Source organism: Bombus pyrosoma, linkage group LG8 (genome assembly GCF_014825855.1).
Source record: "Bombus pyrosoma isolate SC7728 linkage group LG8, ASM1482585v1, whole genome shotgun sequence".
NCBI lineage: Eukaryota > Metazoa > Arthropoda > Insecta > Hymenoptera > Apidae > Bombus > Bombus pyrosoma.
In genome coordinates, this window is record NC_057777.1 from 7,867,731 (window position 1) to 7,893,686 (window position 25,956).

A 25,956-nucleotide genomic window follows, 5' to 3' on the forward strand; every position below is an offset into this window, starting at 1 on the left:
GTACATATTTCACGTTATCGAAAAATATAGAGAAATAAACTATGAGAATAAAAAGTAATTCAAGTTTATTTCCTTTTTATTATTTCGACTTATATGCATATGTTTCTACATATATACGAAGAAATGGCGCACACGTTGTTTAATGTTTTTCAAACTGTATCAAAACAACAAGACATATGTACTTAGGCTAGAAACATACATTTACGTTTATTTCTTAGGACTGCAAACAAAATGTACAATTTGCATAAATGAAGCTTTTACATTTTATTCTAAGTCTCCTTAAACGTGATACATATTCCACATAATAAAATCGAAGCGTACGTTCCAATGACGCCTTGACGAATTGTATCGTAAAAGGGTCGCATTTGAAATATTCGATAGGGAATGTTCGCAGTATTCTAGCCATGAAAAAATGTCAGGTGACACGGAACAGCATGCGATTCTGTCCGAAAAACGTAGGTTCGGCGGTTAACGCAAGCGCATAGTGTAGGAATCGAAGGGCTGACGAATCGCTTGGCAGAAATGCCACATGGAGGCGCGGCGGTCGTCCCTCTAAAGAGGGGTGTAGTTTTTTTTTCGGATGATATGGAGGGGGTATCGAAGGGGCGGGTATGGCCCGTGGTCGTAACGACGGAGCCGTATCAGTGTGAGGCCGGCTATCAGCCGCCTAACATCGAGGTCGGGGTTACGCTTGTATACGTAACACGGCTGCCGCAGGCACCCATACACACACTTGCGACACCCGTGCACGGATTCTCGCGGATTCTCTTGCCGTGGGCTAGGCGAGCAGAGGGATCTGCGAACTGTTCACGCGGGGAATCCTTTTTGGTCGTCGACGGGTGGGCAGCCTTTCTCCATGCAGTATGCGTCATAATCGATAAGGACAGGAGCGGGGCGCGTGTATAGGATCGTCTTAAAGGAAACGTCGCGCCCTTCGAGTATGTCGAAATGAATGAAAGTCGCGAGAGAAAGAAGAGCGAGAGAGAGAAAACGAAAGAGAGTGTACGTTTGGACGAGGTGAGTGCGAGCGTGTGAGGGAGAGAAAGGGAGACAGGAGCAAACGTAAGAGCAATCATAGGTGTCGAGGTTAAGAGATAACCGTGACTAAAGGGCAACGGGGTGGGGGGAAAAGGAAAGACAAGGAGAAATTCGCGCGCGCGTGTGTCTCTAAACAGTAAGAAAAAAAAAAAAAAAAGAAATAAAGAAACAATTGAAGCAGCTCGACACATTCGACACCGTGGACATCGTGCTGTTCGATTCTTCGTAACGAGTCTCTTTTCGTTTGACAGTCGCAGAAAAGGATCAACGGTGCGCCACACGTCGAAACGAACAACCGGTCCTCGGAAGAGTGGAATGCGGACAACGTAGAGTGAACTGTAGACAGGACAATTTAGATAGACAAGCAGACAAAAAGGGGAAGGGAGAGAAACAGAAAGAGAGAAAAGAAGCTGGTGATATCACGGGCAAGGAAATTGCGGAACGTAAACGGGTCACGCGAGCAGACCCGGTCATCGGTGTCTCGTGCTTCGAGGGGGAAGTATCGAAATATATTGGCGGTGAGTGCGGTATCGAGAGTAATTAAGCAGTCGCGGGATTACTCGGTAATAATGGCTGGTCGCGATTGAGCGAGAGAGACAGAGGAAGCGTGTGCGCGGCCACTAGTGTACACTGGCTACATCTATCCGAATAACACGGCAGGACGACGAAGATAGAAAGGCCAAAGGAGAAAGAATAGAGAAGGCAAGTGAGAACAGGTACTGATAGGCTTGAATAAAAGGAGAGGAAGACGGGGGTTGATTGCCGGAAAAGCGGCGGGATCGCAATCGAAGAAAATCAGATGTCGTTAGGGGCCGTTGCCAGAACCCGGAACGGATATATCGTTAGAAACGGTGTGGCGATCGAATAAACGAGGCGAGCATTAAGAACGAAGTGACAGCTTGTCGCCGTGGTCGTTGTCGTCAGTCGAACGTCGATTCCCTTCCCGCTTCCTACTTGGAGCAGAAGAGTCGATGGGATTGCGAGGAACACGGCTGGATCGAGTCGAAGCGTGCCAGCGAGGAACGGAGGAGTACGACTCGAAGCGGGCAGATGATTTTCGATCGATTGACGGTCGCACGGCATCGAGACTATCGCGCCACCGAGTCTTGTTACGTGTGTAGGTTGCCATGCCGTCGAACTGCCGCCGGAGATGCGCACCGACGTTCAGTGATGATGATACTTAGCTGAGATGTGTCATTTTTGACAGGATCGACAGGGGAGAACAACGGTCGCCACGACATCTGCTTCTTCCAAACGATGCTTAGATACATCGTCGACGGAGGGAGACGAAACGCACGGTGATCAGTAATAACGAGAAGAAGGAAGAAATAAAGAAAATTGAGAGTAATAGGCGGCAGACGAAGAAAGAAATAGAGAACGTGAGGTGGATCGAAGAAGAAAAGGAAAGCGAATATAGCAGATCGGTGGAGAAAACAAGAGAATGGCATCTCGATGCTCGTGCGTGGCCAAGCCGAATGTGAAGAATCGCTTTGTAGCGAAGAAACGAGGGGTGCAGCAAGAAGGAAACAACGCGAGGAAGTACGCGACTGCGATAACTCGTTTTTCGCAACTCGTAGCTGTTTCTCGATTCTGAGAGGCGTCCCGTCGACGTCGTTTTTATGTGGCCTCTTCGTCAGAGTGACGACGAGCGAGAGGATTCGGCACATTGCCCGTCGGCTGCACGTGCGCATTGATGGTCGATAGTGAAACTCCTTTTAGAGGCAGATAGACGCGGAATAATCCTGTGCTTTCTCTCGTATCGAGTTTTCATGTCGAACAGGTGAGAGACGGCCCGCACACACACGGCTGGCGAACGAATCACGCGCATTCCGTCCTAGAACGAATATTAATAACTATAGAAAAGAAAAAGGAAGAAGAAAAGAGAAAGCAAAATAAAAGAACTGGAGAGAACGGCGTGCATGTGGAGCCCTTCGAGAACGAGAATCGTTCAACGGCTAACCATCGTATCTCAAGGAGAATAATCGGTGACTAGTCGTACCAATCGTGTGCAGCGTGTTGAGAATGATAAAGAAAGAATAAGAGAAAGATAGAAGGGCATGCTGGGTATACGAGACGGTGTGATTTCGTTTCTGAGAGAGCAACGGCAACAGCAGCTGCACATGCTACGGTGATCCGTATCAATTCGCGACTGTGATTTCTAAACTTAAGGTTATAAACAAATATTAAAGAGAAGAAGACGAAGAAGAAGAAAGAGAGACGAGGGAATAAGAAGCGGAGGAAGTATATACATTATTAAACACAAGCAAGATAGGAAAATATAAAAAATCGTCCATTGTGATACTAAGATATATTAAACGAGAATTAGGTGAACACGTGCGCTCAAGGAGATGGGTGTGAATGAAAGGGGGCGCGACACAGTGTGCCAGGCTGAAATGCGAGTGTAATTAATGGAAACGATGGTCGATCGCGGGGCATGCGTCGGATCTACAAACTGTGATACACCGATAACCACACCGAGGAAAGCTTGATGTTCGATCACTGACGTCGAATCGCGTGTACCGACCTATCCAGAAACAAAGTGGAATGAATCGCCGGTTTCGAGTCGCGTTCTCAGCTACCTCGTGATTCTTTCGCAGGTACGTAGTATTTTTTTCATCCGCTCCTTACTATTTATATTATAATTTTTATTTCTATTCCATATCTTGTATGCACGATAAATACATTGCTGCTCTTTATCACGTAGAATGTAAGATCCAAATTAAGATAAGCTACTCTGAAATTCCAGCTCTTGTGGGTCATCCACGATTCACTGATTCTAATAGTGGGTTAATGTTCCAATGACTAATTACGTGTGAGTTCAAAGACAATTTATATGTCAATTGCAAGACCGTCGAGCCTTTCTTTTTCTCTTTTCGTTAACGATTTCATTTGACACAGTTTTCAGTTGGCTTTACTACTTGGAACCACGTAAATAGACGCTAAACAGAATAAAACCAAAGCATCGCACAGTTTTTTCGTGTGTTGGAAGATAATTAAAATTAGGTAGAGATCCGAAAAGAATCGTTGAGCGAAGAGCAGGAAGACGGCGTGAAAATTAATTGGCTACCGCCTCTGCGTTTAAAGTTCTGTTTTATTTTTCTGTTTTGTTTTCCGACGAGCGATATAGAAAAGCCTTCTCGCGTTTTGGATTCGTGAACCGCGTTTATTATTCCCTTCGTTCCTAGCTAGAATCAAGGAAAATAGAATAAGCATTTGGAATATAATGTTAGACGAAGGCGAATCGTTCCTTGCAGTATTATCTTTCTTCTTTTTGTTATTCGAATGCTTTGTGTTCGAACGGCCTTGACTTTGTTTCCGTGTTATCATTGCAAATGAGCCACGCAACTCGAAAATGGTCTCGGGGCCACGAAACGCGAATCAACACGGTGCTCGTACAGTAATACGTTGTGATCAACGATAAAAATCACGTGTGTACGTTAAGTGCCCCGTAGAAATCACGCGAAATTCGTGCTACACGAGATTGAGCAAAATAGTCGTGCTTCTTTAAAAGAAGAAAAAAAACTGACTCGAGCTACTCGATTTAATCGTATGCATGTATGTAACATGGTTAACTCATTCAAATTCATTCTTATTCTATCGTGAATCCCAGAGCTCTTTTGCACCATTGAATTAATATTTTTAATGAAATTTTATGTCGAAAGTTACAAATTATCAATATCGATAGCAAACTACACACGATAAGTTTATTTTCATGATTTATTTATTTCAATAAATAATTGAAAATGGAAATAATTAGGTCCAAATCAAGGAACTTTTGTGAAAGACCAATAGTATCTATGATTAGCAGAATATTGTAAATACAACATTATAACGTTCAATATCTTTGAAATGCTTAACACGCTATTAGAAACACGTATTTAATTCTAAAATCAAAGACAGAGATAATGTTGGCATTCAATTGCTTTTCTCAGATAACCGATACAAACTTGACATTAAAATAAAGAAAATTTTGCAAATAAATTTTATAAAATACAAGTCAAAGAAAAGATATCTCTTACCTGCATTTTGTTACTTATTAATTGATTAATATTATTAACTAGTAATTTATTGTGCAATAGACAGTCCTCTTATTGAGAAGAGGTGTACAGTCTGTTCAGCTTCAACTACAGAAATGTCAAAAACAACATCTTGATTATTGTGAATTTATTTTGCATATAATGGTTGTTACCGTACAAGATTTAGTGAAAGTATGTAAAATTTACTCAACAATCAACAAGCAAATTATTTCTTGTGTAAATATGAGTGGAGAATATGGAATAAAGTTTTTTCGTAGCAGGTTATGAGAGAAATCGATTTTAAAAATTCGTCGAGTACGCGTGCACTTGGCCAAGAACAGGTTGGACGAAATGGAACAGCAGTTCGACGCTGCATCGTTCTACTTGATTTTTGTTTGCGCGATTAATAAAAATAGTATATGCTATGACTAAATGAGGCTGTTTCTTTTAATGAAAAATTATAATATTATAATGAAAATTTTATTAAATTAAAATTATCTATTTATAAAAATTAAATTATAAATATTATAATAAAATTATTATCATTTAGAACAATTCTAATTTGTGATTAATTTATGTACATATACATTTTTAAAAATTGATAATTAAAAAAATAAATACTTCATTCAAAACGTAGATTACTTATATTTGTATAGAATTATGGTACTATTCTTTGAGATATGGTCAAGTGCACGTGTATTTAGAGAAACTTCAAAATCAGTTTCTCCATCTTCACTAATGAACTTTCGTGTCGATTTTCGTTAATCAAAGTTACGACGGTTTATTAACATTTCCTACGACTCAGCAGCTTAATGTCTTTATTAATTACTGAATTTTTTCCATGTTTTAAGTTAATGAAATAATTGTCCTAAGATTTTTCAATTTATATACACATACACATTTCGAATTATATACACATATGTACATTTGAATAAAAACTCCTTACAAAATCGTCAAAACCAATCCAACTAAACCTTCTGCCTCTTTTTCAGTCAGTTCAACCGCGTAACATCGCAACATTACAAGAAGCAGAGGTCTCAAGATCAAAAGCACCACACAAGCGACCAGAAGCTTCCTATTAGCATATTGAACGGCGTTGATGCAAAGCAAAGTGACGTTGATCCTACGAGAGGCCTAGGTGAGAGGCAGTGATCAGGCCGTTAAGGAGCCGTGTAGTGCAGGTGAAGCTAGGTGCGAAGAGAGGAGAGAAAGCTTTAGAGCAGCGTCGCCGGAGCAGTCACCAGGCATCGTGTACCACCCCCTGGCCACGGGGGGTGGGACAGAAAGACCGTCAGCGTGGGTGCCGGTGCTGCAGGGGCGCGCCTGGCCCGTCGGCTCGCCCGCAGATTAGCACGCCGATTAGCGGCTAGCTCGGGCCCGTTTCGGCGTACCGGCCTGGCGACCTCGGGGGGCCTCACGTCGGCGGCGGTGGCCGTGGCGGCCACGGGGGAGCAGTCCGCTCCCCCAGCAGCTGCGCCACGCCATACCACGCCGAACGGAAGCGCCAACGGATCGACCTCGAGCTCCAATCGCAAGAACAGAGCCATGTCCGTGAGAAGCCTGCACCGGCGCGTCTCTCACCCGTAAGTCACTTAATTCCATTGTTCACCTTAGTTTTGCTGATTAAGTTGGATGACACGCGGCTGACACGCGAATGGGATCGAGATTGCTAGAGATAGAGAAAGTAAACAGGCTAAGCTCAGAGGAATTCTGTAGAATAGATTCTATATGCTATTTGAATACTCAAATGTGTATGTGTTACGATTCTTAAGTTTAACGAAACAATCAATATCGATATGTATAAATTTTTGCTTCAATTTTGTGTTATAGTTTTTTTTTTTAATATTATAACTCTTTTCACTTACTGAAACGCGAGTGAGTTTGAGATATAAAAATTCGAGAATAATAACAGAGTTAAATCCAAGAAACATTATACACTTGTACATACGTGTACATATTTGTATGTTATTTGGATATTCGAATATTCTACCGAGCCATCCTGACAAATTTCGTAGAAATACCTGGAAAAAGCAACAATAAAATCGTTTTGTGAAATTGGTCACGCTGTCGTCAGATTCTTATTCAGTATAAAAATAGATATAGGAATTTTCTACCGTTTGGATTTGGGAACAGAAATCTGTTGACAGTTTGGATTGATCGATTCGGTAAAGCAATTGTCTGGTAAAGATCCGGATTCGAATAATAGTCCGATAATCCGGTTGGATGGTCTTTTTTTCTTTATGAATTGAACATAGGGAAAAATGGCAGAGGAGAGATTCGAATGGTTCAACTCGGTCTAATTTCCTGTACCCGAACTTTCCCGCAACTAAGATTCCGCAGGCTTCCACAAGTCAAATGTTTTTGCATTTAAGGTTTCCTTGTAAATTGTTTTCTCGCGGAAAATTCTTTTATCGTTTCTCCAATATTAAAATCGCATTTATTATTCTAGTTTCAAACTTTTTCTTGGCTAATTAAAATTACTAGTTATTTATAAGCAATTAATGATTTAAAATAATTTGTTTAAATTTTATTGCGTAAAATATTCTGCATCTTGTTGAAAGGAGGGTCTTACGAAATTTACACGACTGGTTTATTTTCCTCACTGTCAATAGTAAGCCTATACTAAGTAGTATAGATCAACCATATTTCCTCTTCTACACGATTCTTCGCTATTACTACTAATTTTTAATTTTTAAAATACTTAAAAACAAATTCCAGATTGATTCAACATTAAAAAGAATATGTACATGAATTTAGTGATAATTTTATATAAAATTCTTGAATTACTTTATTATTTATATAATTTAAGGAGTTTCAAACTTTCACCGTCTGTTTAACCAGAGATAAAAACGAATCCACGTGAAACTAGAAATTGCCCAAGCAGAACTAAAAAGGATCCTTCTCCAAGAACTCTGAGCTTAACGAATATCAAACACTCTTTGTAGAGCCAACACTCTTAACACCCCCAGCATCTCCGTCGCATTGTACGCGGCGTAATTAGAAACGAGACTGGAGCTTCTCCATTCACGTAAATTTCATTCTATCCAGAGTCGACGTTATTACGCATCTTTCTAGTCGTATGTATTGCTATTTGCTGGTTATAATACGTTTCTCGATCCCATTCGTCGAGCGTCTAGAGTGTATAGCAGCAACGCTTCAATCCTTTGACGCTCGCGAAACTGACGATTACTCGAAGCTAAAAACCGATAACTGGAAGGCGGAACTTGCATTCGTAGTTTAATTCTGGCAGAACCGAGCCTGTTTCCCGAGGCGTGCTCTTGCCTGTCTGCTTCATCTATTTTCCACGAATTTTCCTTCAGAATGACGCGTTTATAAATATAACTATCGATCTGCGCTTATTCCAGTCACCGGCAGTAAAAATATTATGTCGGAGAGACATAATGCTGGGTCTTTTTTCGAGCGGGCGCATCGAGCAAAGTCGTCACGGCCCGTAATCGGCACGCCTCGAAAAATTGAGCGCGTTTCTTTAGTCAGAGAAAAAAGAAGGGAAAAAGAGGCGAACTTCCGTTTAAATCGGGAACGATCGATCCGACGGCGCCCGATTTCGAGGATCTTTCTCACCGATTTTCGCTCGCATGAATGAGATTCGTTTCGCTCGGAAACGTATGACTCACAGGCCCTAATAATCGCCTCCTACGAGTCTTTCACGCGAGTTTTATCCCCGTTGTTGTGAGACTGCAAGTTGAGAAACTTTCTCTTTTTCTTAGTGCATTCTTTTTTATGCATTTTTCCTCGCGCGTTAATAATATATTATGTAGAAAAAAAAATGAAATCATAATACAACTGCATAATTCGTGTATCTCTTGCGTAAAAGTAAGCTTGAGATACCGAATACATTTTTTTTTACTGGGGAGATTTGGTTTTGTGTCAGTGGTATTTTATCGAGGAGTTTATCATATTGGAGATTATTTACTCTTAGGTTTTGTGGCCTTAAGTAGATGGAGGGAGAAACTGTTACTGTCTCCTCTGAACGATCTGATTCTCCTTAAGCTATGCACCTACGCTTCTTGCTGTGAAAAATTTGTTCTTAACGACAATCCTTATGTACATATAAATGATCAGAATAGCATTATCAAAATTATTAATTATAATAGTCCATGCAAAAATTTCCAACTTCAGTCCTAAAGAACGATCTCGTCTAAGAAAGAATTTCCCGGTTGTGCTATAATTTCTTATACCGTTTTACTACAACACAAAATAGTATTCTACTACAACTGAACTTTAACTGAACAATTATCGCAACTACGACTTCTTCCATTCTTTCTACTAGTATTTTCAGTCACGTCAGGTAATACTTGCTTCCTTCTGAAATCTACGATATTATTATTAACTAGTATCAAATACTTCATCACTTACTGCATTAAAATAGTCTCCGATAAATCTATAAATCTATAAATTATGCACGATAAACCTTCAAGCGAAACCAGAATAACTCGAAGAATTAAAAATTAAATATTCCTCTCCGCGGTCGTTCACCGTTTCGTTTGAGATCCCGTTCACGGTGCGGTTTCTCTCGTATTTCCCCAGTTTCCGGTGGCCTGTACATCGCCATAGATCTCTAGGGAATGATATACGCACTGCTCAGAGGCCGTCTAAAAAAAGCTCACGGCGCGAAAATAGGCTCGCAAATGCGGCGCGCGTTTATCAGCGCGGCAAGGCAAATGCGCCGCCCCTCGTGCGTCAACAAAGTTAGTCGCGTGTTAGCCTTTGAACAAGACAAAACAAACTGATGCACTGCTCAAAACAATTAGGGGAAACTATCTGCGCGGCGTATCACCGCCCTCCTGAAAGAAGTATTGTCCAACCTGGCTACAATGCGGGAATTAATTGATGCGCACCCTGTTTCTCTAGAATCTAGGTGACAGTCAGTTTCCTCCAAATCGACTGTGACCGGCTGATAGCTTCGGCCTGGAATATGAACAGACATTGTTCCACGATATCTGTTTTTCATTTCACGTCTTGGGGAAGAAGTGGTTTTTTTTTTCAAATTGATTGCACTTTATCGCAGCTCATTTTGAAGGTTGTTGTGTATTTTTGTATAAACTTTATTACGAAAATCACATACAGAGAAATAAGTTTAGCCATTTTTACTAACTTCCTGCCTTCGTTGCCATCAAATCTTCGATATCTAGTATGAAACATTCGATAGGGTTTGAGTTTGAGTAAAGAATGTAACCACTACGGTCTTTAGTGCCTCGCTATTGTTGAATCTTTTTCAACGTAGAAAATTATTTAAACTTCTTAATGGAATAGCAGGAGGTCTAGTGAAACTTCCTGTAATAATTTGTTCCAATCAAAAGTGAGAAAACAAATAGTATTAAATGGGAAGAAAATTTACTCGAACGTTCGATGACATAGAAATTTAACATAACAGTTGTACTCGGCAATATAGAATTTTACATATCTTCTCTTTTATACTATATTACTTTAAAAAAAAAAACTAAAAGGTTCTTTACTTTTCCCTTCTTTCTCAACACATTCCATGTCTGTCTACTTTACTTATTTCGAGCAGTGTATTCCTAACAATCATTATCTTCTATTGTCACGTCAAGTATTGTATTTGATAGCTATCCCACAAACTACCATATAAATCTAAGAAAAACTGGAAGAATGTTTGATACCGGTCAAACCTAGCTTGAGTCGCCATTAACCATTATCCAAAGTCAATTACCGCGAGCTTATAGGACGTGACTCGGCGCAACGGGCATGGGATAATGACTAACAGGTTGCCCGGTGGCGTGGAGTCGAACATTGCAGCGTGAACGCCCGCTTTTAACGACGTCGATTAATTCTTGCGATAAAACGTCGAAACGTCTCTGTTCAACGTGCCATACGGATTGATCGTTGAAAATGGAGCAGGCCGCTTAGATTCGTTCTCTGCTAGTAGCCAACAGCTTCAGGCTTCGGGAGAAATCGTGGCGCGATCGAAACGCGTTTTCCTTTTTCTTTCTTTTCTCTTTTTTTTTTTTTGTCATTTTTGTGAAAGCGACACGGTTACGTAATATCTGGTTGAAAAAGGCGACGAAATTTCGCTACTAGTCCGCTTGTTCCCTTTTTCCTCCGTATCCTTCCAATCGCCGCTAGATCCTCTATCCAGTTGAAAACGTCGCTGAAGAACGAAATTGTTGCCGCAGGCTGGATTCACACTTGGCCGTGTCATCGCGAACGCTTTGTTCTACGGCTGATACGCTTTATCGGGCCTATGCAAATATTCTTGCGTTAAATGGCGCGTTAAATCCGTGTTGAGCTGCTCCATTAACGTCGGTAAACTTCTGAACCGCATCTTCCTTGCGAAAAATTGCCAAGTCAGATTGCACGTGCTTCTGCTCGATCAGATGCAGATCATTTTCACGTGGTTTCGATATAGATGCTAAGGTTTAACGATATTTTTGTAAGTTGGAGCAATCATTTGAGCGAAACGTTGAGAATAAAGATTAAACGAAACGAAGTACTTAACAAATTGAGTGATGCGTCGTTTAAAATAATTGTGTATATATTTCCGAAAGGACCGATCGTTTCTGAAGCTTGGTGCAATGTTACGCGTTGTTTGGTTCGTCTTGTAATTACTTGGAATAATTTTCTGCCACGTTAAGAGCTCGAGGGATTAACTACAACGCGATCGTTAAGCGAAAGCTAAATGAAAGGCAAGGATTGGGATTGGGCGCGTTTCATTCAAATCAAAAGGTGGCTGCGAAAAAACGCGTTTCTTGCGCTATTAAATTCCATGTTTATCGTCGTTCGCTCCAACATTGCGTGATTCCGATGTTTTATTCTCTTTTCCCCCTACTTAATATTATATAAAAATTTGGGGAAAAATACAAAATCTAAAGAAAGAAAGAACGAATAGAAACAAAGTAACGAGGTTTTAAGTGTCTGTTTATTCGCGTCGTTCGAGTGCGTTTCCACTTGAAATCTTTTTCTCGTTTCCGTGCCGGTCGTCCCGTGCAATAACTCGCGAAATGATTACGCGGCGGGTGTGTGCTCGTCGAATTTGCATAATCCGTGCGTGATTTACATAATGTCAATATATATACATCGGTGATTAATTTATGTTGCCCCTGGAATGGGTGGACGAACCGAGCAGTTGTAAAATTCGTGTCCCTGTGCTTGGCGTTGACAAATCGTGTTTCTCTTCGTTAAATGTTCCATTTTGCGGGATGTACCTGATCTTATTACAAGTTCTGTTAAAAATACATTGGATGAAAGAAGAGAAAAAAAAGAAACGAAACGTTATGCATAATCGGTAACTATATTTACAGATACACAGATAAATTCTGTATGTCAGAATTGATCGGTATTTATATTTATAGTAAAACAAAAATTCGATGGTGTTATTAGAAAGGATGACCATTCTTTGCTTCGAAATGAAGCTTCAAAACGATGTGACCAACCAACTATTTCGAGCAAGCGCGATTTCTAAAGACATTTGATTCTTTACCTGTTTTTATCAAATATTTTTCTAAACTATTTCAATTTCTATGAAAAGTTTCGTATATTACATTCATTGACTCTGTTTTTTATTTCTTAAGAGTTCGTTATAATGTTTTACATTTCTTCATTGCTTTAATCAAATAAAGTTCCATTTTGTAAAATTATTTTGCTTCCTCGCACCATTTAACTTCTAAACTTTTTTTTTGCCAATCGTTGTATGAATATTGTATATTGTGTCAACAAATATACGTACATAAGTACTAAATAGAATATAGTCGGTGCAAATGTATCTAATGAATTTTTAAAATCACTTTTGCCATAAACGAAGTTTCATATGCGAAAACTTCGTTCCGCATTGTCGACGTATTTCTTAATGAAGAATAATCTGCTTCGTAGTGGAACCGTAATTACAGAGACATCCTGTATACTTTAACAGAATTTATATCAAAATAAAATAACATCGTTACAGTGTTTTGAAGTAACTGATTGTCATGTAGAGATTTTTATATCGAGGCCTATGATTGTCTTCTATATTTCTTCCACTATTACATTCCATTCGATGTTTCTTGGAGAAGAGAAGGAATAGAAGATGAAAATACAAATAGCACGGAGAGGGAAATCGAATGATCGATTCAGGGCGGAACGGTTTTAAGAATAGATAGCTATTTTGGAGTCACCTTGTATGGCTAAATTGAATTGTCAGTCTCGTCTTGAGATTTCTGTGAGTGTCCTGAGTCCGATTCCCCAATTATCGACGGCCACGCGGTTCTTTTTGAACGGAGTCCTTGTCAGAGATATTTGATACTTATCAGTTGAAACCGTTTAAAGGGGCGCTTTTAATAAATAAAATTGTTGCTCTGCTTTGAAAACTTCTGTAGATGTGAATTTTCTCAGATGGGAAAACGTGATAATTAATTGATCTTCGAACGTTACTGTTTTTAAATCACAGTGGAACCTCGATTATCGGAACAACGATTAATGGAAAATTTGATGAATAGCAAGAAAGATCGGAAAATACGAATGGAAATTCAGAGACAATGAAATTTTTATTCAAAATTTCTGTTCATATTTAATATTGATACATATCTAATATTAGATGCAAGTAATTCTGATAATTTGTCTGATTAAGTTATTTTATACATTTTAAATATACTTTTGCCTAAAACGTGACATATTCCTTGAATATTCAGTAGTTGCGCGAATATTTTTTTTATAGGACAGTAATATAGATTTAAATATGAATAATACATATCTCACGCGTGATATATTTCTACTTATATCTTCGCCACTGTATGTTCATTAAACATTTTACACTCCCAAGGATCAAGTACTATAAGCTCACAAAATATCAGATCCTTTTTCACGACACCCTATATATCAATGTTTTGCTTTCGACATAGCGCTGAAACAGCAAATGGCTAACGCTGACGCATATCATTGCTGTAAACTTGATACTGTATGAATAAAATTATCATGTTTTGTGCTTGTTAAATTCCTCTTAATGTTCTCTACAATGGGCAGAAAAATATGTTCTTCACAATGGAACTAACTGAACATGTAGATGCTTTTTATAAAACTGATATCGAGTCCTATTTAGATATATAGAAATGCAACATTATGTGTACATATATATATTTGTTTCCTTTATATTATTTCAATTAAAACAATCAACGTTCAAAATATTTACACAGATATTACAGATCGATATCTTTAACGTTATAAATCTTAAAGTGATCTTTAGTTTATTATTAAAAAAAAAGTATCTTCAAAATGTTTGTTTCTAAAATATAATGTGATCTGTTCAACGCATCGATAAATTTTTTGAGCGGTCACTCTCTTCGAAAAAAAATTTCTTGAATCGCCAATCTTTAATTTTTGCCAAGAACAAAATTGCTTTTGGAGATTTAATAGTCCCATTTCGTAAATTCAAGGAAATAGACATTTCTTTTGTGAAAAAGAAAAATTATTTTCTTTGTAAATAATTGTTCTTTATAGATACAATGTTGGCATCATAAATAGTTAAAATTAGGCAGGATATCTTATATTGATCTAACCGAAAAGAATCACAAGGCAAAGGGGCTAACCGTGTCATAAATTTCAAGAACTCCATTCAACCTGAAATTCTACAGTTCCCGCTTTTTACTGGAAAAAAATAGTTCGCTCGATAAATTCAGCTATTGCATTGAAATTTCCACGAAGGTCTTGAAATTCAATTCCTATATCGTCGAGTTCCGCGCACTCCACACGAAGAGAACGATCTAAAGGTTGGTTTCATTAAGAAAAACCTTTCGAATGGGGATATTTTTTGTTGAACGAAACACGTCGACCTAGGTAAATCGATTTTTCCGAGATGCATGCGGTCACATTTCGCGATTATCGAAGTGCAATTCGTGCGTATAGACGAACGCTTTAAAATTCCTCGGCATGAAATCCGATTTTTCTCGCCGGTTTTCATTAAAAAGGAACGCGAGGCTATCGTTTAGAAAAAAATTAAAGGAAAAAGCAAAATACACAACTCGTAACCGCGCAATGGGAAGGTTAAGAAACAAAGGGAGCAGTCACGTTTCGTTTCGTTTCGTTTTTCGCTCGCAGCCAAGCGAAAGGGTGAAAAATGGAAATACCAAGAGCCACAGAAATCCCGAACACTGGGTTCATCCGTGCTTAAGTTTCTCTATCTTGTGTGAGTTAATCTCCACATCATGCTACGCCTCGTTCTCTCCTATTTCAATGCAAACGTAGTATTGAATTTGCGAAAAATTATGTGCAATGTTGTATAGCTGCGCCAGAGCCTATGATAAAGGATTTAGGATCTTTGTGAATATCTATGATAAACGATGTTGAATTTGTAAACGATCCTATGTCTTATTAATGTGAATGTAATTGTGAATGTGAATGTGAATGTGAATGTGAATGTGAATGTGAATGTGAATGTGAATGTTAATGTGAATGTGAATGTGCACACTTCCTGATCGACCTATGCATATATTAGGTGGAGTAATAAGTTCGTTCGTACCTTTTTAAAAGAGCATTAAGGATCGTTATATAACACATATTATTTTGTCCTATCATTTATGGATTAAGTAATTTATTTAACATATCATTTCAAAATTTTACTCCTTTCAACAACAAATTTTTAGGTACATGTATTTCAATATTCTTTAAATTATTTAATGATCGTTCGTAGCAAAAATGTTCAGATTGAAATAATTTATTCCAATATTAGTAGTTCAATAATTTCCAAAGTCCAATAATTTCAAACATCCTAAATCCGAACGTAACTGTAATAATTTCTGCTGCAGCTAATATAATTATAACGTTTCGCAAAATATAATACGAAAAGCAAATAATGGAACAAAACAAATCTTGCCAAACCTTTTTGATTTTTTAGATAACGCTGCATTTTAAAGTTCAGAAATCATGTTCATAATATGACGAAATCGCAACCACGAAAGTAATACATTCATAGCTAGACAACATTAATAGCTAGTTTCAACAAACCAACGCAAAATTACCAAATCGATACTTTGATTATTCAAAGTTACTCATTACGATATACATATAGTTGATGAAACAAATCTCTTCCTGCTTTATGTCTATTCATAATAGGTAGATATACGGATTTGCACAAACATTCACAATCTAATTATAAATGATAAAATTATTACACATTCTACTTTCCGTAATTTAACAATTTAATTATATAATGTGTCAAAAAATAAGCAAGCATCCGGATACTTTTAACCAGCGGTGCATTTAAAAAGAAGAAGAAGATAAAAAGTCACGTCACGGCTTCCTAATTTCGCTCTGAAATTCATTTCCACCACGCCCGTTCACAGCTTTCGGTGTCTCATTAGGATCGATCGGAATCGTTCGAAAATAAATTACACACAAACATACAGCCACGTATGCAGAGAGGCAGCGGTGGTGTGAGACGAACGTTAAACGGTCGTCGGTCGGAGGCCCATGGTAAATTCCATAAATACACGTCACTGGCGAGGAAAACGTTATTGCACCACCCGTACTATTCGTTCTCTCTCTCTCTCTCTCTCTTTCTCACACTCTCTCTTTTACTTTCTCTCTGTATTTCCTTAGCTTGCTCTCTATCGTCTAATAACATTTGCATACATGCCAATAAAGAGATAGGTTCGGCGACGTTAGAGGGTGGTAAGTGGTGGTTGCGTTTCGGAATCTAAGATAACAAGATAGAAACGGCGGAGGTGTATAGTAGGCGTTACAGAGAGTCGACCAGGGAGCAATCAATAACTGACCCATATTGTAGTCCTCGTTCTACTCTCTCTTCTATCTTCACTCCGCATCCTTCTTCTCTCTCTTCGTTCCTTCTTTGCACCCCCTGCTACAACACATTCGTTCCCTCGCTCTGTCTTTCTTCCTCCATGTCCCTCCGTTATCCCTCTTTTATCCCTTCCCCTACGATTCCTATGTCTCCTGCTCTCTCCAAGAATCCCATTCCCGTATGTTCACGATGTTTCTTTTCTTTTCTGTTGACTCTCCTTCTCGTTCGTCGCGAAAATTCGTCACTAGCCACTTGCGTTCCCTTCGACATTTTTCGCGCACAGACAGAACATATCACAGACTGGGTTGTGGCTAATTGGCGGATAGGTCTGGTTCCAGAAAAAATCTCACCTTGAATGTTTGCCATCCGACGTTTTTAGGCCGCTGGAATCCCGAATTCGACGTGTTTAACACATCGTTAATTGTGTTTTCGGTCGTGTATCGAATTTGGAAATAGGTGACAGGATTGCAGGGAAATTGATAGCTTCGAATGCGTTGAAATTGTCTCTTGTTCAGCGTGGATTTTTGTGTAAAAGGATATAAAAAGTGAAATTGTTGTAACCGCGTTTATTACACGGCATTTTCATTATCAGATGTTTTCGTTCGTATACGTATTTCTAAATTTTGGGGATAGTTTTGTGATATACTGGTTGTAACTTTGCTTATATAATTGAATTTTCGGTTGATCATCAAATTCCAAAAAAGTGACAGGGTTGCAGGTAAATTGATAGTTTCAAATTCGTTAAAATTGTTCCTTTTCCTTTTAGAATTTTGTGTAAGAAATATAAAAGTGGCATTGTTGTAACTATGGTCGTTGTGGTAAGTTTCAATTACAAAATATTTTCGTCCTCATGTTCGTCGATTTTAGAACTGATCTCCTGAGACATCGGTTACAATTTCATTTAATCGAGTTAATTGCATAACGTCAATTGAGTTTTCAGTCGCGTATCGAATTTACAAAAGCCACGGTCACAGGGTTGCAAGTAAATTGATAGTTTCGGATAAATGGAAATTGTTTTTTTCTCGTCATTTTGGAATTTATATACAAATCTCATAGATCCATATATTTTATATTCAACATGATTTATAGTTAGAATTTCATTTCAAAGTTTCTCTTTTTTTAAGAAATTTGAGAATTTTACACGAAGAAAATAAAAGTGGAATTGTAATAGATCTTAAGATGTGGTTTTATTTGACACTGGTTAGAATTTCATTTCGAGGTTTAGTCTTCTTTGTCGGAGTTTCATGTTTAATGCGCTTTAATTGAGCTCGAAGTCGCATATTTGCCGTTTAATATTCAAAAGGCGAATTTCAACGTTCATGAAAATAGGAAATTGTAGTTTCCGTTTTGTTTCCATCGTGTTACGTACTTATTTACTTTAGTTTCGATCGTGTTTTCAGTTTCGTGCAGGGAGCGTGGGATTTTTCAGTGAAATTCGAAGTTTAATGATTGATGTCGGTCTCGAGCGAACTTTCGAGCTTCGATATTCTACGTGAAACTGCAAATTCGGACATTTTTGGAGCGTCGAAAAGCTTTAACGCGATTTAAGCCAGGCGTACTCGATTCGTTCAACTTCCTGCGATGCATTTAAAATTTAGAGCCATTAGTCTTGAATTTTGTATGCAATTAAATATTTCGTAGCTACTTTGCTTCGATAAGATGAATTGGCTGATTCTAACGAGGATTAATTTACGTCTCTAGAAATATTCACGTTTAGCCATATGTTAATTTCACGAAAAATAATTCTCCATTTTATATTCTTTTTCTACATCACACTAGTACATATATTACATACATATATTACGATTAGTATGTGTACAAATATCTCATATATTTATTACGTAACACTTCATATATACATACATAATGTAACATAATGAATCATAACTTTTTTACGTTATTACATAATTTTCTTTAAGTTTAAGATGAACGTGTTAGGTTTATTTTTAATCGATTCATTAAATTGTTTATTATATTCGTTCTCTGTACATTTTTTATGTCTTCTTTTCTTTCTATCAATTACTGTAGCCGAGAAAGTTGAGAATAGTCGCTATATATGGTAGGAAAGTAGTCATAGTTCATGGACAAGTTGTAAGCTCGAAATCTCCTTGAGGCAAGTTCCACGCATTAAGAACACACCCTGTATGGATCGCAAATCCATGTATATAACAAATATAACAACCTAATACTATGAAAACCAGGGAGTTGGCATGTGCCGCCCCTCCATTACGAAATTCTCCCTTCTTTTCTGCCAAACGATTTAAGCACCATCTTTTTCCTAACTCGTCAGTACCATAGTGCATCTTCCTTTTTACGATATCCTTCCATAAGTGTTTTCCTTTTCCTTCGGATCGATAAACGCAACAAATAAACATATGACATTATAAACATTGTTTCTGTCACAATGAACACATTTAAGTATCATCCAGTAGACTTTTGCAATCTTTCGACAAAATAATCTTTCGAAACAAAGTATTTCGCCTTAAAAGATAAGAAGTTATTAATGTCTGTCAACTTATCTACACCATGTTTTATTCATTTTTTATCTGTTATATAATGTTTTTATATTATTAATGCCTCTAATAGCGCCAGTGCAGCATAAAGGGTAAAATTTTTATAAATAGATAAAGATTCTTATTCTGCTCGTTATGAGAGCTTCTCAGAAGCCAACTGCACAAATCGATTTTTCATGAAGTTAACAGTTTTACACTTTCCGAGTACATCAATAACACTCAACATCTCGGAAAACAAACGACTTATTCTCATAAATTTATTTATCACAAGCAGACATCATAGATGTTTATAAATTTCAAAAAGCCGTATTTGTATTTTATGACGTCAGTCAACATGACGTCCGGAGAACTCATATTACATTCAACGAAAACCAGTGTATCCAATCGGAACAACGATTACCAAATCCTTCTTCCTCGAATCTCGCTCGAGCAAACATACCAAGGCAAAGCGGATGGCATTTTTCGCGCGGTTTCGTCAAGAATCCGTAGTGGATTAGCAAGAATCATATATCAGCTGGTCGTTCGTTTGGCATACGTTCAATGTTGAATTATTCGCGTCAGAGTATAACCGTGTCTGGTTTGTCCGTCGGAGAGGGGAAGTGAGAGGACCATGAGCAGTATCAGCTTTATTAAACAAGAAACGCCGCAACGATTTCGCTAATTGTACGAGCGTGACGACCCTTTCCTGATCGAAATCATCGACCCAGATCTCTCTCGTTTCGTCTCTTTGGCAGCGGATCGGCCTGTGTCGCCTAAATAGGTGGCAGCCAAAGGCGTTTTTCGAGTGGGCCTGAAAGCCAAGCGGTCCAACCGGCAGAAGAAGTGCTAGAATGGTTCATATCTCAGCAATCTCTGTCGAGGTTCGCAGGCTAGCTGCCCTCGAGAGGGGACTCTACAATCTCTAATATTGCGTTCTAACCCATATAACCGGGGCCGGCCGGCTTCAAGATGAGAAACACGCGGTCGCGAGATATCAAAGTCGCTGTTTATTAGCTGCCAGCCGCTTCTCAACCGTCTGTTTCGAAGCTCTGTTGCACCAGGTACATCGCGACTAGGAATTTCAGAGGTTAACCACGCTTCGTGGCCATTTTCGGTACGTAAGAAGCCGTACATTAGGTGTTTAGAGTACAGCCCCTAGTGTCCTTTGCGGTTATACGGTATATTCTTGGATTTGGACGCATTCAAAGCCACGGAAGCGTTCAAAGTTTTGATACAGTTACTCCCATTAATATTCTGACACAATACCATATCTGTTGCTTTACATGAAAGGGAACGATCTAAATATCGTATTGCTTCCTTTGCGATCATATGAATCATCCATTTGTAATTTGAAAATACGTAAACAATTTCTTCCTCATAAGAACATTTAATTGTTCAGTAGGTTTCTAACAAAAAAGAGATTGTTCTCTTTGTTTCATTGCGGTCTTCTGCTTTATATCTTCAGTGGTCCTAATTCGATAGTCGGGGACTGTAAATTATGTCGACTTTTATTCAGATAGGAACATCAATATATTAAACGTTACTTTAATTAAAATTATATACGTAGAGTATATTTAGCCAGATGTTACAGATCAGTAACTCTAGCGTTAACGTCTTACTTTATGACTTATTGTAACTTCTAATTTTTTCTTTAAATTTCTATTGTAACCTCTTGACTCATTCCAAATGTAGTGGGATTTGATCCCAAACTATACAGTAAATGATGAAAAATCAGTATAGAAAAACGATACATGGAGATTATTTAGTATTTTTTTTTTTAGTAAAATTAGATTAAATTAAAACAATAGATTGTTTAGTAATATTCCATACGAATACTTTACCTTTGAATTTGTCTTAGATTTCGCTACAAACTTCTCAAGCAATCTAATACTTTGATCTGTTTTTGACGCCACTTTGCTCGAGTATTATCGAGACGAAAAGTAATTTGGTAAACTAGTGAAAGTTTCAAAGCTGTGGTGACTATCATAGGTCACAGGTAACCGCGCGACGAGGCGCTGAACGTGTTAAGTGTAGCTCTGGGTGAACTTCTGAACTTCTCATACTTGAGATAAAGGGTATGTTGCAAATATTTACTCTGCGTGCTAACACTTTGCTCTTAAAGAATGGTTTCCGAGGTTTGAGCAAACGAACAGAGAGAATCGCGTGGTTCTGTTACATCAGTGATTAAGTGATTGTACTCGGTGCATTTATATGTGTATATTTAAGGAGTATAAAAGAGTGAAAGCAAACGTAATTGAAAGTGGATTGATTGAAATTTGATGCTGTTACGGTACTTGAGATGTAAATGTCTGTTTTATTTTAAGAGTCTTGAGATTCGATTTGAACCAGACGCAGAAGGACGCCTGAAATAGTCAAGTATAATTTGTTCTTTTTATTATAATGTCAAGCTTAAATTTAGACTTTGATATTTAAACTAACAAAGAAACACGTGTAAAATTATTATTGTTTCTTAGATTATGGACTTTTATATAATTCCAAATATTTCTCAATAGAATTAAAGAAACGAAACATGCAGTTGGTGAGCAGATTATTATCATCAAATGAAAAAATTACAAATTTTATGTTCTTAAATATTTTGTATATATTTTAATATCCTTGCTATGTGTTATTAAAAAACCAACAGTACTTTATGTAAGAAAAAAACTTTGTCTAAAATATATTTACCATTTCACTCTTGTTTTAGTTTCAAATAAATGATAATGAATATAGAGATTCGTTTTACTCTTCAAACATTACAATGAATACTACACTAGATAATATATTCCCAGTTGTGAACATTTGAGCCAGACTTCTATTATCTTAGACACTACAAAATATGTACTACATTAATAGGAAGAAAATTAATTATAAAATGAACTGAACTATTTTCTAGTTTAGTATACGTGCATTTTATGAAATTACTTGAAAAGTTTTACTTACTTCATAACTACAGCATTAATCAGACATTTATTATTAATTCTCTGAATATACAGTTGAATTATATGTATAAGTGTAATAACGTTTTTCTGTGGAAGTATTATCACTTATAATGCAATATTTCATGTAAGAATTTTGTTTGATGATATAAGAGAAAGAACACGGCGAATTTAAGACTGAAATAGTAGATAATAATGAAGCACGAGTACCGATTGAGTGTGATTCACGTCAGACTTGTCAGAAATTAGCAGTATAACCTAAGGTATTAGAATTTATCGTTTGAAACGATACAGAGCTCGAGTCACGCAAATGCTCTGCTTTTTATCTCCTCTGTTAGATGAAGATAGGGAAATATAATGGAAGGGAGAAAGTTAAATGGTTTAACGAGAGCCATCACTTTTCCTTATAACGCATATTTTCACCCTTTTGTTTATGGACAATTTTTTATATTTTCTTGCCACTGAATCTTACAAGAATCTTCTCAATTTTGTAAATATCTTATCAACAGGATATCTTCAAATTTTAAACTAAAAATTTATATTGAGGAAGAAAAATTAGGACTTGATACTTTATATAAGACAGAGAAAATTAGCTGCTGTATTATTATTTTATCCAAACAATTAATAATTAATTAAATTAACTTCCAATGACCTTTAAACAATCAATTACATCGTACGAATAATTTTATCCTACGAATGATATTCTAAAATTCTTTTTTAAGAAGAAAGACAGTCGATGAAAAAGGGGATAACTTCATCCTATGAACGATATTATAAAAAGAAGACCCTAGGGAAAACGGTCAATGGTAAAAGGGAATACACAAAAGTAATATTTCTGAAACAATTCACGCGATTCAAGAACAATATAAAGCAGGTCCTTAATGATACCGCTTCATCTAATCGCACTGCTATTGTGAAATCGAGGAAAAGTCACTGATCATTGTTGTTATTGTGTTGGTAGGAGTCGGCGTATTGTCGGAGCTTCCGGGCGATCAGCATCGCAGACTATGAGCAATAGGGTACATTAACTCTCTTTTTCTGAATTCTTTTTTTCCTTCACGTTTTCTATTCTTTATGCCTGGACTTTTTCTTCTTACTGTTTACTGACTGATATCTTTCTTGTTACGGTCTTGTTTAGCCAAACAGATTATGTTCTTTACTACATGTGTTTTCTCTTACATACATATACATGCATATATATACCTCTCATTATCTATCTTCTGCCTCGTCTTTTTAAATTAATACTCTACCTTTGTTCACATCAGAGAAAGCATTATATTAATAAATCGCTCTCTCTCTCTCTCTCTTTCTCTCCTTTTTTCAGAGCTTCGAGCTCTCCTCTTAAAATATCTGATTAATTATCTCGCATGCATCAACTTTCTTTCTTCTCTCATATTTTCATCGATCTTTTCATTGTTATCACTATTTTATAATTACATTTATTATATATCTAACGTTTAACACCGTATTTATAGTGCATTCAAGCGACTAGTACGATACGTATATAAGTACATATGTATATGTATATGTGTGTATATATATATATATGTACATATTTCGTAGGAGGCACATTGTTATTCATATTATTGACTTTCTCTTTTATCATATTTGCATGCGCCAGAGGAAGTAATACATTTCACTACGATATGCTGTACATTATGGTTTTCATCGTATTTCTCGTTTGTTTTAAATTCTATTGTATATTCTTTTTCATTTTTTCTTTACCGACGTCGTGTCGTTCGATCTCGTGAAGGTAAGTCTGTTTCAGGAAGAAGAAGACGGAGGTACCGCTAGCGATTACGAAATATCGACAGCTTAAATATTGAACACAAACTTTTGGTATTCTATATAATATGAAGTATACATTTTAGATATTTACATGTTTATCAAATATAAATTAGAAGTTAAAATTATTGTTATTAGTTCATCAATGAATATATTTATAATTACATAAAATGTAGAATACAAATGAAAACGAAATAACCTAATTCAAATCTAATTTAAATCGTTGAAATCATCTATGACTTTAGATTATTGAGATTACTGATTACTAAGACAGATTAATAAGAATTTGTAAATAGAGAATCGTACAGAAAGTATATATCGATCATATTGAGTACAAAAATCGTGGCGTGGTTTCAAGCTTGTATTCTTACTCGTAGCGATTTCTCTTTTTATCTTGAGACATTTCCTTGACAGTTTCCCTGTTCTAATGTTACGTTTTATCTTATATCTTTTACATCGGTAGATAAAGCCCAACTTGTCGATATTCTGACAACGACACTGATAACGTTTCGTTAGCGGCACTTCTAAATGAACATCTATCTTTCTTTTCTATGTTATTTCTGGCTTGTCAAACGCTCTTTTCCTGCTTATTACGATCACGGTTCTTCTGGAGAAAAGGAGAAGCGTTCGACGGCTCTTGTCAGAATTGATTGCATCTCATCGAGCTGTTTTACTTCATAATTTCTTGCATTTGTTACATCTATTTCTTTTTAAAGGAAAGTTCAAATAAATTCAGCATATTTCGTCGTGAAGCTACTCGTGTTTCACTTTTCATGGTAAGAAGGAAATATCTTTGAGTTGCTTAATGAAAATGATTTTATGCCTTGTTTCCTTAATAAAGGAAGAATCTTTCTTTGAAATATTCAAGCAATTTAATTTTGTTCGCAAATTAACATAATAACTGACAAATTGTTACGATACTTTATCAATTGTTTGTAGTATGAACAATTAGATGAACGTAGTTGCCAACAAAACTTATGTTCTTCCTGCGATATTTAATTATAATATTTAGCTCATGCATAAAACTACCCCTCTAATAAAAGAATTGAGACATTTGAGCGTATTAAAGATTCTGTAGGTTTACGAAAAGATTCCTCTAATTTCAAAGATATTCGAAAGCGAAATAACCGAAAGAAACTTGGTAAATCAGTTTTTTACACGCGAAATACTTGACAAGAATAATAAACACGAAGCCGATGGTTTCAATGTCCCGGGACAAACCCGAGAAACGTCTTTATTTTCCGTGGAAAAAGTTATTTCACCGACAGACGGCGTTGAAACCACGACGCCAGACATCCAACGCTTGGAGCAGGCCACAAAAGCCGCCTTGAATGGCGGAGCATTAAAAAATCCGGACTCGACGCGACGTAGGCTACGTTCGCGCTCGTTCCTCGATTGGCACGGGTGGTCTCGACTGTGTTTTCCCCGAAAAAAATCGGCCAATAACTTCTCAAATAAGCCTGAAAGTCCATTGTTCCCGTGGTATGCTCTGTCACGCGGACGCGATTCGGTGAAATCGCTCTCACAAAGCGTCGAGCACCGGTGGGGTATCTGCAAAAACAAAAAAGCAAAGGAACAAAAAACGACGAAGAAAAAAAGGTAAAAACGATGGAAAAAGACGAGAACAGAGGAGGAGGAGGAGGGATACGAAAGAGGCGTCAAACAGTCGAGCACAGAGCGAAACAATAGGCTCGTTCGTTTTGCAGTTTCGTGCACTCTAAAGCGCCCGTTGAGCCTTCGTTTATGCGGAAACGTGTATAGGTGAACGTTCCTTTTTATTCCGCGCGAAAAGAGGGAAACACTACGAGAGTAAGAGAAAGATAGGGAAGAAGGGAGGATTCGCGATTCACGAATTGCTCGGGGCCAAGCGATGGCATCTTGCACTTCTTCTCGAGGATGAGCGCGAGACACTCTCTCTCTCTTTTTCTCCCCCTCTCTCCCTC

General features: G+C 37.5%; 1 protein-coding gene across 5 annotated transcripts in view; it reads left to right on the plus strand.

Annotated features, from left to right (window-relative positions):
• The first annotated feature begins 692 nt into the window (after positions 1 to 692).
• Positions 693 to 25,956, plus strand: part of LOC122570229 (potassium/sodium hyperpolarization-activated cyclic nucleotide-gated channel 2) — a 221,402-nt gene continuing 196,138 nt past the window's right edge. For 3 of the 5 annotated variants that reach the window (XM_043732289.1, XM_043732291.1, XM_043732294.1), the window contains exon 1: positions 6,585 to 6,637. In XM_043732289.1, coding sequence (XP_043588224.1) covers positions 6,600 to 6,637 — 38 coding nt within the window. In that variant the 5' untranslated portion in view covers positions 6,585 to 6,599. Of the gene's footprint in view, positions 840 to 1,289; positions 3,636 to 6,046; positions 6,638 to 25,956 lie in introns of those variants that run through there. The other 2 variants (XM_043732288.1, XM_043732290.1) reach the window with 2 other exon arrangements.